The 15,781-nt window shown below is 36.0% G+C and overlaps 1 protein-coding gene across 5 annotated transcripts in view; it reads left to right on the top strand.

Annotated features, from left to right (window-relative positions):
- LOC150077241 (sorting nexin-19-like) overlaps positions 1-15,564 on the top strand; it is a 266,545-nt gene extending 250,981 nt beyond the window's left edge. For all 5 annotated transcript variants that reach the window (XM_090386300.1, XM_090386297.1, XM_090386298.1 and 2 more), the window contains one exon: positions 15,362-15,564. In XM_090386300.1, coding sequence (XP_090242426.1) covers positions 15,362-15,431 — 70 coding nt within the window. In that variant the 3' untranslated portion in view covers positions 15,432-15,564. The remainder of the gene's footprint in view (positions 1-15,361) is intronic.
- Positions 15,565-15,781: the final 217 nt, after the last annotated feature.

Below are 15,781 nucleotides of genomic sequence, written 5' to 3'. Positions count from 1 at the left end.
GTTTGCAGCCGCTATCAGTGAAGCACATTCTGATTGAATGTAGCTTGTTTGACACTGCCCGACAGTCTACTTTCAGCTCCACCTCAAACCTCTTGTCACTCAACAGCAGCATAGGTAACAATGCAAAACTCTCCGAATTTTTCACCTACTTGAAAAAAAATTAAAGTGTATGACCAACTCTAATTGCTCCCAGAGCAGTTATCACATGTATACTTACTTACTTTGATAGGTGCAATATGGCCTGTGTAGCCCTTGCACCAGAAATCCCATAACAACAATAACAACAGCATAAAACTGGTGGTATTGGGAGATAAAAATGACAGCCATATATTCGTCAACTTAAGTGCCTCAGCAGAATGTGCTGTGCACTGGTGTAGAATCACCAAAATGTTCCTTTTTTTTTCTGAAGCCATTCTTCTCTCTACTCTCAGTAACTGACAGAAAATGTTTACTAAAAGTCAAGAACTTCAGTTGGCTTCATAATTACACTGAATTTTTGACTGGCGAGAAATGGGTGCAGTTTTGTACTGCATCTGCACTGAACCCTAACAGAATAATGATTCTTTGTTTACTTAATTTTCCACCATTACAAGATTCTCCTCAAACAGAAAGATGTTTTGTTTGTAAGAAGATTATAAAATATGCCTGTTTTATCAAGATTAAAAATATCCTCAGGCTTATTTTTCAAAATTGGACCATACAGAACACAACCAGTCTGTTGCTTTTTTTTCTTTATCAACTGAACCAGACTTGCTACAAACATTACATGAAACTAAGTTATTCCTGTCCATAAATCTTTGGAGCCTGCTACTGCTGCATTTGAAGTTGCTGATTCCTAGTTATTGAGCTAGATGATCAACCTTTTCTCACGTTGGATCTGGTGCTGGCAAATTGGATGCACACATTTGTTGGTACCACTAGAAAAGTTTTGTTTCAAGTTCTGTATGTTTTACACCATGAATTCATGGTGTAAAACATACGGAGATTTGTGAATTTTTCCTATTCGTTAATAATTTTCACTTTAATTTCCAGGCTTAATCCTGTTTATGCTATCATCATCATAACAGCTAGATGAGGTTTAATTTAAACAGACATTAAATTAATTTAAAGGCACAACTCCAAAAAGATGTCATCTAAGATCCTTTTGAAAATGGCACAAAAAAATATAACAAAAATTAATTTGTTATTACCTTGAAAACAGCATCAATTGCAGCTGACCTACAATTGAAATTTTTCTGAGTGTATTTATGTTTCTTAAACTGGCTTTGTTTACGTAAAAGTAAATTAACAAGTCAGTGCTCTTTTTCCAGGAAATGTCGAACTAGGTGGTCACACGTACTAGTGGTAGGGCAATAATAAGACAATTGTACCAAGCTTTGTATTAACCATACAAAATAACATTATTTCTCACTGGGTGAAAACAGACTTTCTAATAAATGAATGTTTATATAGAAAAGCCTATCATTGTACAGAAGAACATTATGTTATGTCATACAAATGAGAACTTTCTATAAATTGAGTTTGTATTAACAAGATTCTACTGTACTATGGTGTGAAACATGTTTTGCTGGTAATCTGTGGGAATTCTAGTTTGTATGTAACAGTGCTTGTTAACTGTGAACTACTTGAATGTGACACCAGCCTAGAAATGTGAGGAGATGATTCAAGGGTTATTTGGAAGATGTCACTCTCCTTTGGTCTGCCAAAATCCCTAGCTGAACACTTGGGAGATGCAGTTAAAAAGACTGTGTGAAGTATGGACAGTGGCAGTCCCTAGGTTTTCTGAGATGGGGGCGCTAAAGCAGTGCATCAGGGAAGAATCATTGTGCTTTAATTATCATGCTTCAGTAACCCCCCCTTTTGTCATAATGGGGGGATAGCACTGGAGGGGTGTGTGTGTGTGTGTGTGTGTAAGATTTTGAACTATATAAAGAAAGTTTTCAAGTTCTGCCCTAAATTTTTCATTTGGTTATTTCGCCAATAGAAGTTTCCAAGTGTTGTTTTTCCAGTAAGGTTTTATAGTCTTCAAATAAGACTGTTAACTAAAATCTTTAACGACAAATATTCTGTGAATACTATTACATTTCTTGTGATATAAGTTTTGATACTGGCTTTAATTATTAAATGTTTCACTACCACTTTTTAATAATTAAAACTGGAATTTTAAAATGTTTCAAGTAGTCCAACTTATTATAGATATGCATTAAGAAAATGAAATAATACTGTGTAACAAATTTTCAGAAAAGTTTTGTTTATCCTTTACTTGTTGTTTCTTTATGAATTTGGGTACGTTGTTCCAAGTTTTTGCATAGCATTAATGATTTGACTATAAATAAAAAAAAGTAAATATGCATTAATTTAATTAAATATTTATTAATTAAAACAGATTTATTATTAATATATGTTTTAACTTTTGTACAGAATAGAGTATTAATCATTACTACAGCTTGTTGTTTATTAGAAGTAAAGAGCAAGCTAAAAAAAAATCACAAATTAAAATGTAGAAACTTCCTTTGGGTTAATAAACACTAACATTTCCTTAAAAATGTACATTCAAGTCCTGGTCTTGGCGCATTATAGCCTTAGTTGCTAATGCACCAATAAAACCCAAACCAAACCAAACATTCAAGCATTAATCTTTTCTGATCAGTGTGATTATCCCCAACCAAAAACCAGATATAGTTGCCCATCCTAGCTTAAGACCACCTTCCTTGGCTTCTCTTTTTCATGGTGTGTGTGTCCTGGTGGAATCTCTCTCCCCATGCTCTTCATCAGCATTTCCCAGATTTGTTTTGAAAATATCCAGATTAGAGTGAAAATAATGGAGCTTGATTAACATTCTGCATTCCATTTTTCCATAATTTTTAATCAGCTTATCAAATGATTTTTTGTAATTTTCACTTAATGTTACGAAGAAAGCCATTCATCACAAAGTCAAATGATTGCCAATCATTTAGCTTAACATCAGGCATTTTGCCTTCCAGTTGTGTATTGAAGCCAAAAATTTGTGGACCAACAAATATTAATGAGCAAAATTTTGCTTTCAAACAGAGAGTACAGCAGGCCCCCGTTATAACGCAGTTCGCTATAACGCTGTTCTTACATTATAACCCGTATCTGACTATAACGCTGTCAAAACTCACTGTAATGCTATTTTACTAGCGTACAGATTGAATTTTTGGCAAATCCATCTTCAGTCCAGTCTGTTTTGAGCCTTTTTTTTTTTTTGGCAAAAGGAGAAAATAGCCACCATGAAATTAACTACAGTAATTATTTTTATAATTTCTACTCTATGTGCAAAATTGAAACTTTCAGTATGCTCTTATTTTCTTGGTGTGGATAGTTTCAAGGGAGAAATTCTTTTTTAGTACACAAGTTGAAAAAATTTACCATCCAGTGTCATATGTTGTTACGAAGTCTGCATTTTCTGTTCTGACCTGTAATAGAAAGATACTAAAAATAGATTTACTCCCTATCTCTTCTTTTGTTTTACTGTGGGAACTATAACTTGCGAAATGTTTTACACACAATCAATCCCATGAGTGCTAAATGCGATGCTGTTTCTTGTACAGTATTCTCTTGTCTTCTGAACTCCTGTGACCTTGTGGTCACCCGAAGTACATAAAATTTGTTTGTTTTACTGTTTTGGAAATTCCATAAACATTCTCCATGAGTCACACCATAATTGTGATTTACAGTACTTTTCCTGCAATAAACAACCATTTGATTTTACTGCACGGTAAAATCGAACTTTTCAGATAAATAAAACATTTGTCACCGTCTTCAGCTCACTTGCCAGAGGAATTCTAGATATCATTCAGTGCATACAGTGTTAGACATACAGACAGTTTACTGTACTCGAACATCGTATCACAATCAGTGCAACGCAGTTACATTTGCAGAGAGTTATGGCGGATAAGAATGAAAAAGCAACAATGTCTGGACACGGTGCAAAGATTGGAAAGGTAAGAAAAACATTGAGTTTGAAAATTAAATTAGACGTTTTGAAGAGAATTGATTCCAGTCAAAGACAAGTGGATGTGTGCAATAATTTAGGACTGGCAGGTTCAACTGTAAGAACAATCATAAAAAATAATCAATTTTAGCAGCTGGAAAAACAGCTGTTCCCCTGCAGGCAACTAAATTGACCAGGGCTAGGCCGGCTGTTATGATTGAAATGGAGAAACTTCTACATAATTTTATTGAAGGCAACATTCAACGTAGAATTCCATTAAGTTCAATTATTATTAAAGAAAAAGCGAAGAGCCTATATGAAGATTTAAAGGAAGCTCACCCCGAAAAAAATGTGGAACCATTTAACGCTAGTAAGGGCTGGTTTGATAGATTTAGAAAGCGCTATAACCTGCACAATGTAGCAATACAGGGAGAAGCTGCAAGTGCAGATCAACAAGGAGCAGAAACTTTCAAAAAAGAATTTGTTAAAATTATTAAAGAGGGATGTTATACTGCTCAACAAGTTTTTAACATAGATGAAACAGGTCTTTTTTGGAAACGAATGCCTAAAAGAAGTTTCATATCGAAAGAAGAAAAAAACATGCCAGGCTTCAAAGCGGCGAAGGATCGGTTAACTTTGTTGTTGGGTGGTAACGCTGCGGGGGATTTTAAATTAAAACCCCTTTTAGTTTACCATTCCGAAAATCCAAGGGCTCTTAAAGGTTTAGCTAAATCAAACCTACCTGTAATCTGGAAGGCTAATAAAAAAGCTTGGGTAACCAGACCGCTTTTCATTGATTGGTATGCTGAGTTCTTCTGTCCTACAGTGGAAAAATATTGTGCAAAAAATAACATTGGTTATAAAGCTATTCTAATCATGGACAATGCACCAGGACACCCAAGCAAAGAAAGCTTAAAAGACTTGAACAATCACATAAAAGTTTTTTACATGCCTCCAAACACTACGTCTCTGATCCAACCAATGGACCAAGGAGTAATTGCAACATTTAAAGCGTACTACATAAGGAAACACCTTTTCCCAAGCTATTAAAGCCATCAACACTGAAAATGTACCGAGCTTAAAGGAGTTTTGGAAATCCTATAACATTAAAACCGCCATCTACAACATTTCAAGTGCCTGGGATGAAGTGACTCAGAAAACCATGAATGGAGTGTGGAGGAAAGTTTGGAAAAATTGCATAAAGCATTCCCAGGAACCTGATGATTCCGTTGAAAATGTTAAAACACAAATTGTTGAGCTCGGAAAATAAGCAGGATTACACGAAAATAACGAAGACATCGTACAAGAGATGATCGACAACGACAGGGATGGCCTCTCTAATGAAGAACTAATGGAAATTATAAAAGAACAAGAGCTTGCTATTGAGGGAGATGATGATCAAGATACTATAGATGAAGAACCGATGAAGTCGCCGACTTCAAAAGGACTTAGTGAAGCTTTTGAACACTTCGAAAAAATGTGTGATTATTTCCGGGAGAACGACCCCTACATGGAACAAAGTGCCAAGGTAATAAGAAATTTGAAGAAAGAAATGAATCCCTACATGATGTTGTACAATGAGAGGAAGAGGGCCAAAGCACAACCCAAAATTGACACATTTTTCAGTCCAAAGATACGAAAACTCGAGAGCACAGGGCCATCGAATTAATAAATTCATGATTTTCGTTAGTTAATTACCTCATAACTATATGTGTATATAATGTAGAATATTTTATATGTACAAAATTTTGAATATTAAATAGTTTTAATCGACATTGGTGCATATTTTCACTACCATTTATTATTGATTAGAAAATATCCTATGGAATAGACCGCAACTCACAAATACATATGTTACCTTATGGGAATATGGGCTCGCTTAGCGAGGATTCACTTAGCGCTCTGTTTTCCCGGAACGAACTATCAGCGTTAAGCGGGGGTCACCTGTAATTGATTGTTGGAACTCTTCCATCTGATGTTGTGGAAGTAGGTACATTTAATAAATTTAAGGAAGGATTATACAGATTATTAGAGGGTATGGACATGGATAGGTAATGTGATGGTGTACTTTTTTTTTTTTTTTCGCTGATGTTATATACGTTTTCTTCTTTATATCATTTGCTACTGCTAAACACTGATATGTTGTCTTTCACTTTTGCATCTGATAATTTTGGAAACATAGATTGTATGTGTGTGTGAAGGTATCACTTTGAGGATCCAATTCTTTAACAGATTGATCTTCTCTAACATGGGCTTCACATTTCCATAGTCTTCTTTAATATGAACAGAGTGCACAACAGAAATCATAGAAATGCAACTTTGAAACTTTTACTTGAATTGGCTACGAGACTCCACTCTTTTGGATTGTGACTAATATGATTTTTTTCCTGATGATCAATCAAATTGAAACAATAGCACAATGTAAAAATATGCAGAAATGACATCTCTTTTCCTGTATATATGGTCTTTCAGCCCAGGATTATTCATTAGATTCCATTGTTCTAAACAAGATGTCAGGAGCTCTGAACTGGATCTGATTAGTTCCAAGTCTTTTAATAGGTCATCCAATTCTTGCTGGTTACAAAAATGTGGCACTTTATTTGAGCAGGTGTCTCTGAGGTGTAATTTCATTATCCTATTCACCAGATTCGTCATCTAATTCTGAAAACTCATTTGTGGTGGTTGGGAATTGGCAGGCCCCTCATTGTGTGGCAACCAGAGCAATATAAGATGGTACATTGGGATACACTATAGCTTTTTACCCACTAACATTTTAAACCTTGATATATACACCATATGAAAGTAGCTGCCTTCACGATGCCTTGTGATCTCTCGTCTCCATATTCAAGGTGTTGCAAAAGGCATACATTTAAGGCTACCACAAACCATCCATTTAATGTTGAGCTGCAACTACAGCAGAAATGAGATATCTACAACTTATCTTGTTACCCATAGGCATTCTAAAATAGGCTTCTTCTTTGTACTGCAAAACTTGAAACTTGGTGCCGCCAGTGATGTTACACTTTATCTGCTTAAGACATGATTTCCACAAACATACAGTGGTGGACAAAAAAACTACATCACTTGTGAATTTTACAAATAATGTATTTTGCACTGCATTGTGGGTTTCAGAAATGTTCAAAATGCATTTGTTAGATGGGATATATATCTCTGTGAATGAAATCCAATAAAAAGACCCCACCTGATATACCTAATTGCCATAAATATCTTCCCAAAGGATAAAATGTGTAATTAATGGAAATATGAGAAATCATGCAAATGACAATCATGACAACCAAACATACATTTTATTGCATTTATGTGTACAAACTGAAATGATAAGTTAACGTAATAGTATTATGTACTGTAAATCAGCAAAATAAGTCTTTAGTATTTTGTTGTTCCTCCTCGAGCTGCAATTACAGCCTTGCAACGATCTGGCATAGAGTTAATCAACTTCTGGATATATAGTTGCCCAATTTCGTGGTACCACATCCTTACAATGCTCTCCTGCAGCTGAATCTTACTTGTTGGCTTCTTCTGAGCAATTTTAGACAACGTTGTGTACCGGCAGTTTCCAATAGGGTTCAAATCTGAACTGCTGTTGCCACGCCAGTCCAACACTGTAATGCCAGCATTTCTGAGGTATGACTGCATCGTAAGGGAGAAAAAAGAGGGAAAACATTGGTATGTTTTAAGCCTTGTGAGACAAGAAGACAAACTCATTAAATCTAAATAGCATAAAACATACCAATTTTGCTGTGTGGCAAGGTGCTGAGTCCGGTCGAAAAATGAATTTTTGGAGTCTTTGTGGTGATCTCTAATAACGGGTTTCAGGCACTCCTCCAAGACAACAGTGTAGGTTTCTGCATTTACCATTCCGTTAATAAGCTTAATTTGCCCCCACCCCTTTATGCATCCCCAGACTTGTTATGCAGTCAGGATGGTATGCCTCCGATCACCTTCTGGCATATCACTTCCCAAGCCATGCAGGTTGAATTTCGATTCGTCAGAAAATATGACGGTGTCCCATTGATCTATTGTCTATGAAACATGCATTTTAGCCCAAGCAAGTCACTTTTCCCTCATTTGTTGGGTCAACAAAGGCTTCTTCTTGAGCTGATAGGCATGCAGGCCACATTCCGAAAGCCATCTTTAGGTTGGTCCTTGCGCTTGTTTCAACACCAGAGGCCATCTCAATGTCCAGTTTTAGATTAGGAGCACTAGCATGGCAATTATAAAGGCATAGCCATTTCAAATATTGATCTTGGGAAGGCGTAGTCTCTCTCTTACGGCCTGATCCAGGTCTCTTCGCATCACCGGTTTCACACTTTAATTTCAGTACCCAGGATACTGTTGACTGGTGGCAGCCTATTTTATCAGCAATAGCACATGTAGAAAGCCTTTCCTCAGACAGAGCAACAGCTACACTTTTTTTCTTGGTGTCAACTGAACATATGGAGCCATGCTTACACCTCTGCAAAACAGGATACTAATTAGCATTGTATACCCTTCCAACAGCGTATTTATAGAAATGGCTGATGCAGTACCTTGCAATTACTGTCTGATGCAATAGAAGTGTTATTTGATGCAATACATTTGCTTTGCGACAAACAAAATGACTGTAATCAAACAATATCTTATACGTTTCACTACAAATGTTACTTTTTTTAAGGTGATGCAGTTTTTTTGTCTGCCATTGTAGGTAACTATCCAGTTGACTTTTGATTTTTTTCAAACTGTCAGCCTCAAACTATCTGAAGAGGAAACTTGTTACAGTATTCAGCGACTCATTGGCTAGGGAAAAAAATCTTCCTATAATCTCATCTAAACCTCTTCCCTATAATTTGAATTTATGGTGCTTCGTTCTGGAATTCTTTATAACTGAAAATTCTGCCTTCGTTCATTTTACTAACTCCTCTCAGAGCCTTATAAACCTCAATCATATCCTCTCTAAGGTGCTGGTTGCCAAGCTCTTATCACGTAATCTAAGTCTTTCTTTGTACAGTTGCCCATATTTGAATCCTTTCAAGAAATGTCTGTTTTTCAGATGACGTTTCCATACTTGGACACAGTATTCCAAATACTCTCTTACAGTTACAGTGGGATTATGTCCTCCCTCTTCTTACAGGATATTGTTTGATAAATCATCAATAAGATGCCATGCACTATCCTGGCCACCCATTTACACTGCTCAGAAAACTTCAAATCGCTTTCAGAAAACTACCAGATCTCTTTCTTCTTCTTCGCCTTTACTGCATTAAAACATAACTGCCACTTTTCTGATCATTCTTGAAGCCTGTTCAAGTCTTCCTGAAGGAATGCTGCTTGGAACTGATCATTAGCAACTTTCCCAATCTTTGTCATCTGCAAATTTTGACATTATGCCCTTTATCCCTTTGTCGGTGTCATTTATAAAAATCAGGAACAACAGTCAATCGAAGATGGTCCAAGAACTGATCCTTTTGGCACCCCACTTATGTTTCACCAATGTGAAGAATATCCATTAATCACAACCCTCTGCCTTCTACCCTGCAGCCACCCTACAATCCATCTTAGAATCTTGCCAGTAATCCAATCATGTTCCAGCTTATACAGTAACCTCTCATGAGGGACAGAGTCAAATTCCTTTCTAAAATAAACTGTGTGGAAATTAGATTAGCAGAGGCATATGATGCAAGAAGCAAGCTTATACAGCATCAGCCAAAAACAAAAGAAAAAAAAAAAAAAACCTTCCCATTTCACTCATCCATTCACTCCAAAATGTTCCCTACATCTAGCTCGTAACTGAGTAACTGTCTCAAAATAGCTTAGATAAACATGATTTTCCCTTAACAAAATCATGTTGTTGTTAAGGGAAAAGTCATGTTTGTCCTTCAGAATGCCATTTCTACCAAAATGGTCCTGTTTTGCACTCTTCAATCATTGTCTCTAAAATCTTCCCGACCACTGAAGACAGACTAACCAGACTAGCCTTTATACACTGAGTGATCACTGAATTATGACAACCCATATTAAAACTGAATGCAACCCGTTGACCACGTGAGGTACGAGAGTGCGGAGATAGTCGACCTACGTAGCATAGATAAGGTGTTAGTGGTTCAGTAGGTAGTAAAATTCCGAGTGCGATGGGTAAAAGGAAGGATTTATCGGACTTTAATAAAAGAGAGATTGTGGGTGCTCAACGATCTGGTGCCTCGATTTCCCAAACGGCTGAACTGATGGGGTGTTTGAGAGTTGCCATAATTAAAATGTACCAGGACTGGCATCAAAATGGTCAAACAACGACCCAATGACAAAACTGCAAAGTTCAGGAAAGGTTGATGTTAGAGGTGAGCACCGGGTCCGACGACTCATACAAGCAAACAGGCGCAACACTGTTGAAGAGTTGACTATCCAATCCCAATACAACATGGGCCAACCCAGAACAATATCTGGCATGACCATGCATCGCACACTTGCACATATGGGCTATACCAACCTATGATATACTCTCCCTATGGTATACTCTCCTAACCAAGGTTCATCGGCATAAAAGACTTGCCTGGTGCAAAGAGCATTGGACATTAGAAGACTGGAAGGTGTGCTGGTCGGATGAGTCACGTTATTTACTCCACACCGTTTAAGGATTTAGCATCAACAACATGAGGCTCTTTATCCATCATGTATGGTATCAAAAGTGCAGGCCGGTAGAGGCGGTTGTATGGTGTGGAGCATGTTTCACTGGCAGGAACATTGTATCAGTGGTCTCCGCTATTGTCAACTGCTTGCTGACTGCGTACACCCCGTTATGTTACAATTTTTCCAAAATGCCGATGGTGTCTTCCAAGATGACAATACGCTGAGCCATTGGGCACTTGATGTGCAGGAATGGTTTGAGTAACATGGTTCTGACTTCCAGCATATCGATTGGCCTCCGAACTCCCCCTGATATCAATCCCATAGAGCACTTGTGGGACACTGGAAAAGCATATCAGGCGTCTGGATACACCAATCACCTACATACCTACATTGCTGACCGTATTACACACAGCTTGGTTGGCCATACCTCCCAAATTGAATCAATGCCTCGTCGGATAGCTGCTATACTGAGGGTAAAAGGAGGACCTACGTAGTATTAGGTAGGTGGTCATAATTCAGTGATCACTCAGTTTCCATAATTGGAGAAATATATTGGAGATTCCATAATTGGAGAAATTGGCATTGCCATTTCTCCAATTATGGAATCTCTCCAGAGTCCAATTATGCCCTCATAATTAACATCAGTAGTTCAGTGCACAGTCTGGTTGCTTCCCTCAAAATTATTGAGTATATGCCATCAACTTTCAGGAGCCTTACTTGCCTTTAGGCTAGAAAGTGTTTTAATAAACAGCCATCTATAATTTGGAAATCACTAATTTCATATGGCTCAATCTCACTCACATCCTCTTCTCACTGTGAAGGGTCTTTCTTTCATTAATAAAGTCTGATGCAAAATATCTATTCATTTGATCAGCAACATCAGCTGGGTTATCTAAGACATTCCTACACCCAGTACACAATGGTCTGATCTGATTCATTTTCTTCTTCTTTGTATTCACATATATGCAAAATTCTGTGTTTCCATTCTTTGCTCTCTTAGCCAGTTCCTTCTCATACTCAGCCATGGCCTCCCTCATTTTGTACCTCTTATAAGCTTCAGTACTTTTCATCACATTGTAACTTACGCACATATATTTTTTTTTTTTTTTTTTTTTTTTGCTCTCTTTGACTGGCCAGCTCCATATTCCTTCATCTCAGAATCCACCTCGTGCTATATTTTCTTAACAGTATATATGTGTTCATAGCTTTTGTGATTATTGTTTTAAAAGTATTCCATAATTCTAATGTATTTGTCCAATTAATATATGTCACGTAGTACCTTTTAACTGCCATAGTTCCCTTTTCTGAAATTAAAGCCCACGCCTTTACCTATAACTACTGCAACATCTTTATTTATCTTCAAACTAACGATTGTGTGATTACTACCTGGCGATGGTTCCTGTACTTTAAGCCCTTTGATGTCATCTAATTCATGAGTAAGGATAAAGTCAAGACTATTTTTATCCCTAGTATTTTCTCTAACATGCTAGTATAAATAATCATCTAGTTCAGTGTTTCTCAAAGGGTGTGCCGCAAAATTTTTCTTCTTTGGAAAATGTGCCACGAGAGTAAAAAGATTGAGAAACACTGATCTAGTTTATACTATGTATATATTAAGTGCAGTAGCATCATTAATACACATCCATTTCTGAATAAACAGAATATTTATTCAGAAATGGCTGTATATATTAATATATACTAGTATTAATATAATATACAGAATATTAATATATACATAGTCTAAATTTGCTCGCAGCTTGAGGCTTTAGCCCTAAACGCATCTTCATCTAGTTTATTTTAAAATTTTGTTCCCCATGGAAAGTTTTTCCCTCCCACTTATTCTTATCAGTTAGGGGCATATTAAAGCCACCCATAATAAGACAGTCACACTTGCTTGCCCATTCCATCTGCACGTACACACTATCGTTATATTCTTCACAATCTTCTAGTCTAGATTACTTCCACTCCCATTATACCTTTGCTTCAAACTAACCTTTGAGTATAAACAGAAAATTTAAACAAATTTTCTGTTTATACTCCAGAATGACCACATGGTCATAGGAGTTCAAAAGATAGAGAGAATACAAGAAACAGCACCATAGTAGTCATGGCTTGAACCCCGGTCACTCAAAGCACATGCACTTATGTGCTCCTTCACCTGACCACTCAGCTACAGTGGCCACATCTATGCTGGCAGAAATATTTCTGACTCAGCAAAAGCTCTTTTGACACTCAGGCTGCTTTTGATAAGAAGCATGATCTCACCATTCCTTCTGTCTTCCCTAAATACATACCGTAATGGAACTCTTCATCTCCAATTTCAAGATATGTGATGTTAGATTTGTATAATTTCATAATTTGAGTGTATTTTGACTGAAATTTTCTTGTATTTCACAGCTCTTGATAAAACTAACTTGGCTATAGCATGAAAATACCCCTTAAAAATTCCATGCTATAAATTCCAAACCTTTTGCCATAAAGTTTTTATTAGTAACAAAACTTTCTGTCAACCATTCTTTGTGTCAGTTTGTTTATCCTAATAATAGTCACCTTCCATTTGGCAGCACAAACTTGAACATTAACAAATAAAATGTGTCTGAAAAGTTTTAGGACTACATTCATAAAAAAAAAAATACCATGTGTACCCTGTAAACATGAAAGATGTTTTATTTTATGTGAAAACATCCTTGGCTTGGGCGAGGTTAAAGAGGTTTAGAATGAAAAGAATCCAAACACATTTAACATTTTGAAGCATTTATTTTTTTTCAACAGTTTCATGAATTTGAAGTTGCAATACATGTTCAATAGGTAATTTACTTACAATGGATTTTGTGATAGCTAAAATATGATACATACACTTTAGATTGTAAAGAGTGTAAATGTTTTTTAAACACAGCATCAAATTTTTAGTTCCATGATTAGAGTTGATACAGATCTAGAAGTATTTAACATTAGTCCAAATTTATTTTCTAAGAAATCAGTCAGAGGTTTGGATTCAGTATCTTCAAAATTAACATTGAAATCTTCACTATCATTGGTATTTGGCCACATTTCTTGTGAGAAAATTGTAGCAATGCAGCTCCTTCCTTGTAAGGAAGTAAAACGAAATGGATGAATTCAATGATGTGTTAAATCTTTTTTGGTTAGGTGAAATGTAAATGACTACTGACAATATAATTTGACCATCAGGAGAAGGCATTCAGCTGCACAAATGTCTCCAATAGGTCTAACACTCCTGGATTTGCCAACATTTTGTCAATAAAGAAAGACCATTTGTGCTGAGAACAGGCTTTGTGAGTGAGGCTGAGTCATATGAAATTAGTGATTTTGAAATTACGGTGATACGTTGGAGAAGTGCCAACGCATGACCAGTACATAAAGGCAGTTATAAGAGTGAAATTGGTAACTACAAATGGGTTAGTCTGACTTCGGTGGTAGGAAAAATCTTAGAGGCAAAAGATTAACAGTACAATCCAGGAACATTTAGATAGATATGGCATTCTGAAGGACACACAACATGGCTTTATTAAGGGATGTAGGGAAAAGTTTCAACGTAGTTTATTTGAATTTTAGCAAACCATTGTACGAGGTCCATCATGAGAGGTTACTGAATAAGCTTGAGCAGGTTGTGATTGCTGGTAAGATTCTAAGGTGGATTGCTAGGTAGCTGCAGGGCAGAAGGTTGTGATTAATGGATATTCTTCATATTGGTTTAACAAGGCCAAGTACTGATCTTGAGGGAGTGGAGTCCCTCAAGGATCAGTACTTGGACTACTGTTTCTTATTTTCATAAATGACATTAACAAAGGAATAGAAGGCATGATGCTAAAATTTTCAAACAACATAAAGATTCATAGAGTTGTTATTGATCAGAACCAAGCAGCACTGCTTCAGGAGAACTTGATCAGACTTCAGAGATGGTCAAAGACGTGGCAACTGTGTTTTAATGCTACTAAATACAAGGTCTTACAATTGGGGAATAGCAACCTCCGAATAAATTATAAACTTGGTGGAGTTGAATTAAAAATAGTAGAAGAAGAAGAAAAGTATCTGGGAGTTACAATAAGGAAAGATATGAAGTTTTCTAAGAAAGTGTTAGTGAAGATTCAGGGTGAGAGGTTTCACAAGGACATTAAAGACATGGAGAAGAGGTACCAAGGGAGGCGGAAAGTTAACATGATGACTGACTATTGCTGGATGCTGAAGCGGGACTGTAAAGTAGGATGGGCAAAAAAAATCAAAAGAAATAAAAATATGACCTATCAAAGGCCAGTTTTTAAAATGAGAGGTGAGTGTTTAGTGAACTTCTTACCCAGAATACCCTTTTTAATAGTCTTTTCAATGTATATTTAAATATATATTGTCTGGTAAAAATTGCATTTTTTATAATTTCAGTGTACAAATTCTGCCAAATTTATAAAAATTTGTGAAGAATCTAATTTTCTTTTGTGATTTTTGAAGAAATCTGACATGATGGTAACAAATGGAAATTATTTTTGAAATCAGCATTAAAAAATTATTCTGATTCTGAGAAAACATCAGTAAATTTTTTTAAAAAATACAGTGTAGTATGTGATTTTTAAGTAATAAAATTTCATTTGGCAGCTCCGAGAAAGCAATGTGATCACTTTATTACTATAACAAACTTTACTTCTAAGTCTTAGAATTTTAGATGGTTCTTATAAGAACCATCAGTTATTAAGTCAAAAATTACTCTACAGTTGACCATAATTTATTGATATTAACTGCAGATAAAATGAAACTATTTTTCATTTATTTTTACAGATGTCTGGTATTGAATCTTCTGGACCTTCTTCTGCAGTCATTATTTTCCAAGAGTGACCATCATTCGTAGCAAGATCACACACAGATCATGTTTCATGTATTATATGCCAAATCTTTGTGTATTAAATGAATGTGTAGAGAATTAAATACTTTAGTTGTACAGGGACTTGTACTTCTGTGATAAAATGTGGCTCCAGAATGCTCATTATAAAAGCCATGTTATAACTTGGCCATGGCCATTATGTTTTAATTACATCTGTACAAATGGCCTTAAACCTATTTTAAAGGCAATGGATCATGTATGTATCCATTTGTTTGTATATATGTGCATGTATATACATGTATGTATGTTGATAATATAAAAATATATGATGTTTTTAAATGACTAAGAGTTTTGGTTTAATTTCTTCTGTTACTTTG

This window comes from Mastigoproctus giganteus, chromosome 12 (genome assembly GCF_048544385.1).
Source record: "Mastigoproctus giganteus isolate SK-2022 chromosome 12, ASM4854438v1, whole genome shotgun sequence".
Classification (NCBI taxonomy): Eukaryota; Metazoa; Arthropoda; class Arachnida; order Uropygi; family Thelyphonidae; genus Mastigoproctus; species Mastigoproctus giganteus.
Note: the sequence above shows the minus strand (reverse complement) of the source record. Positions and strands in the feature narration are given on the sequence as shown.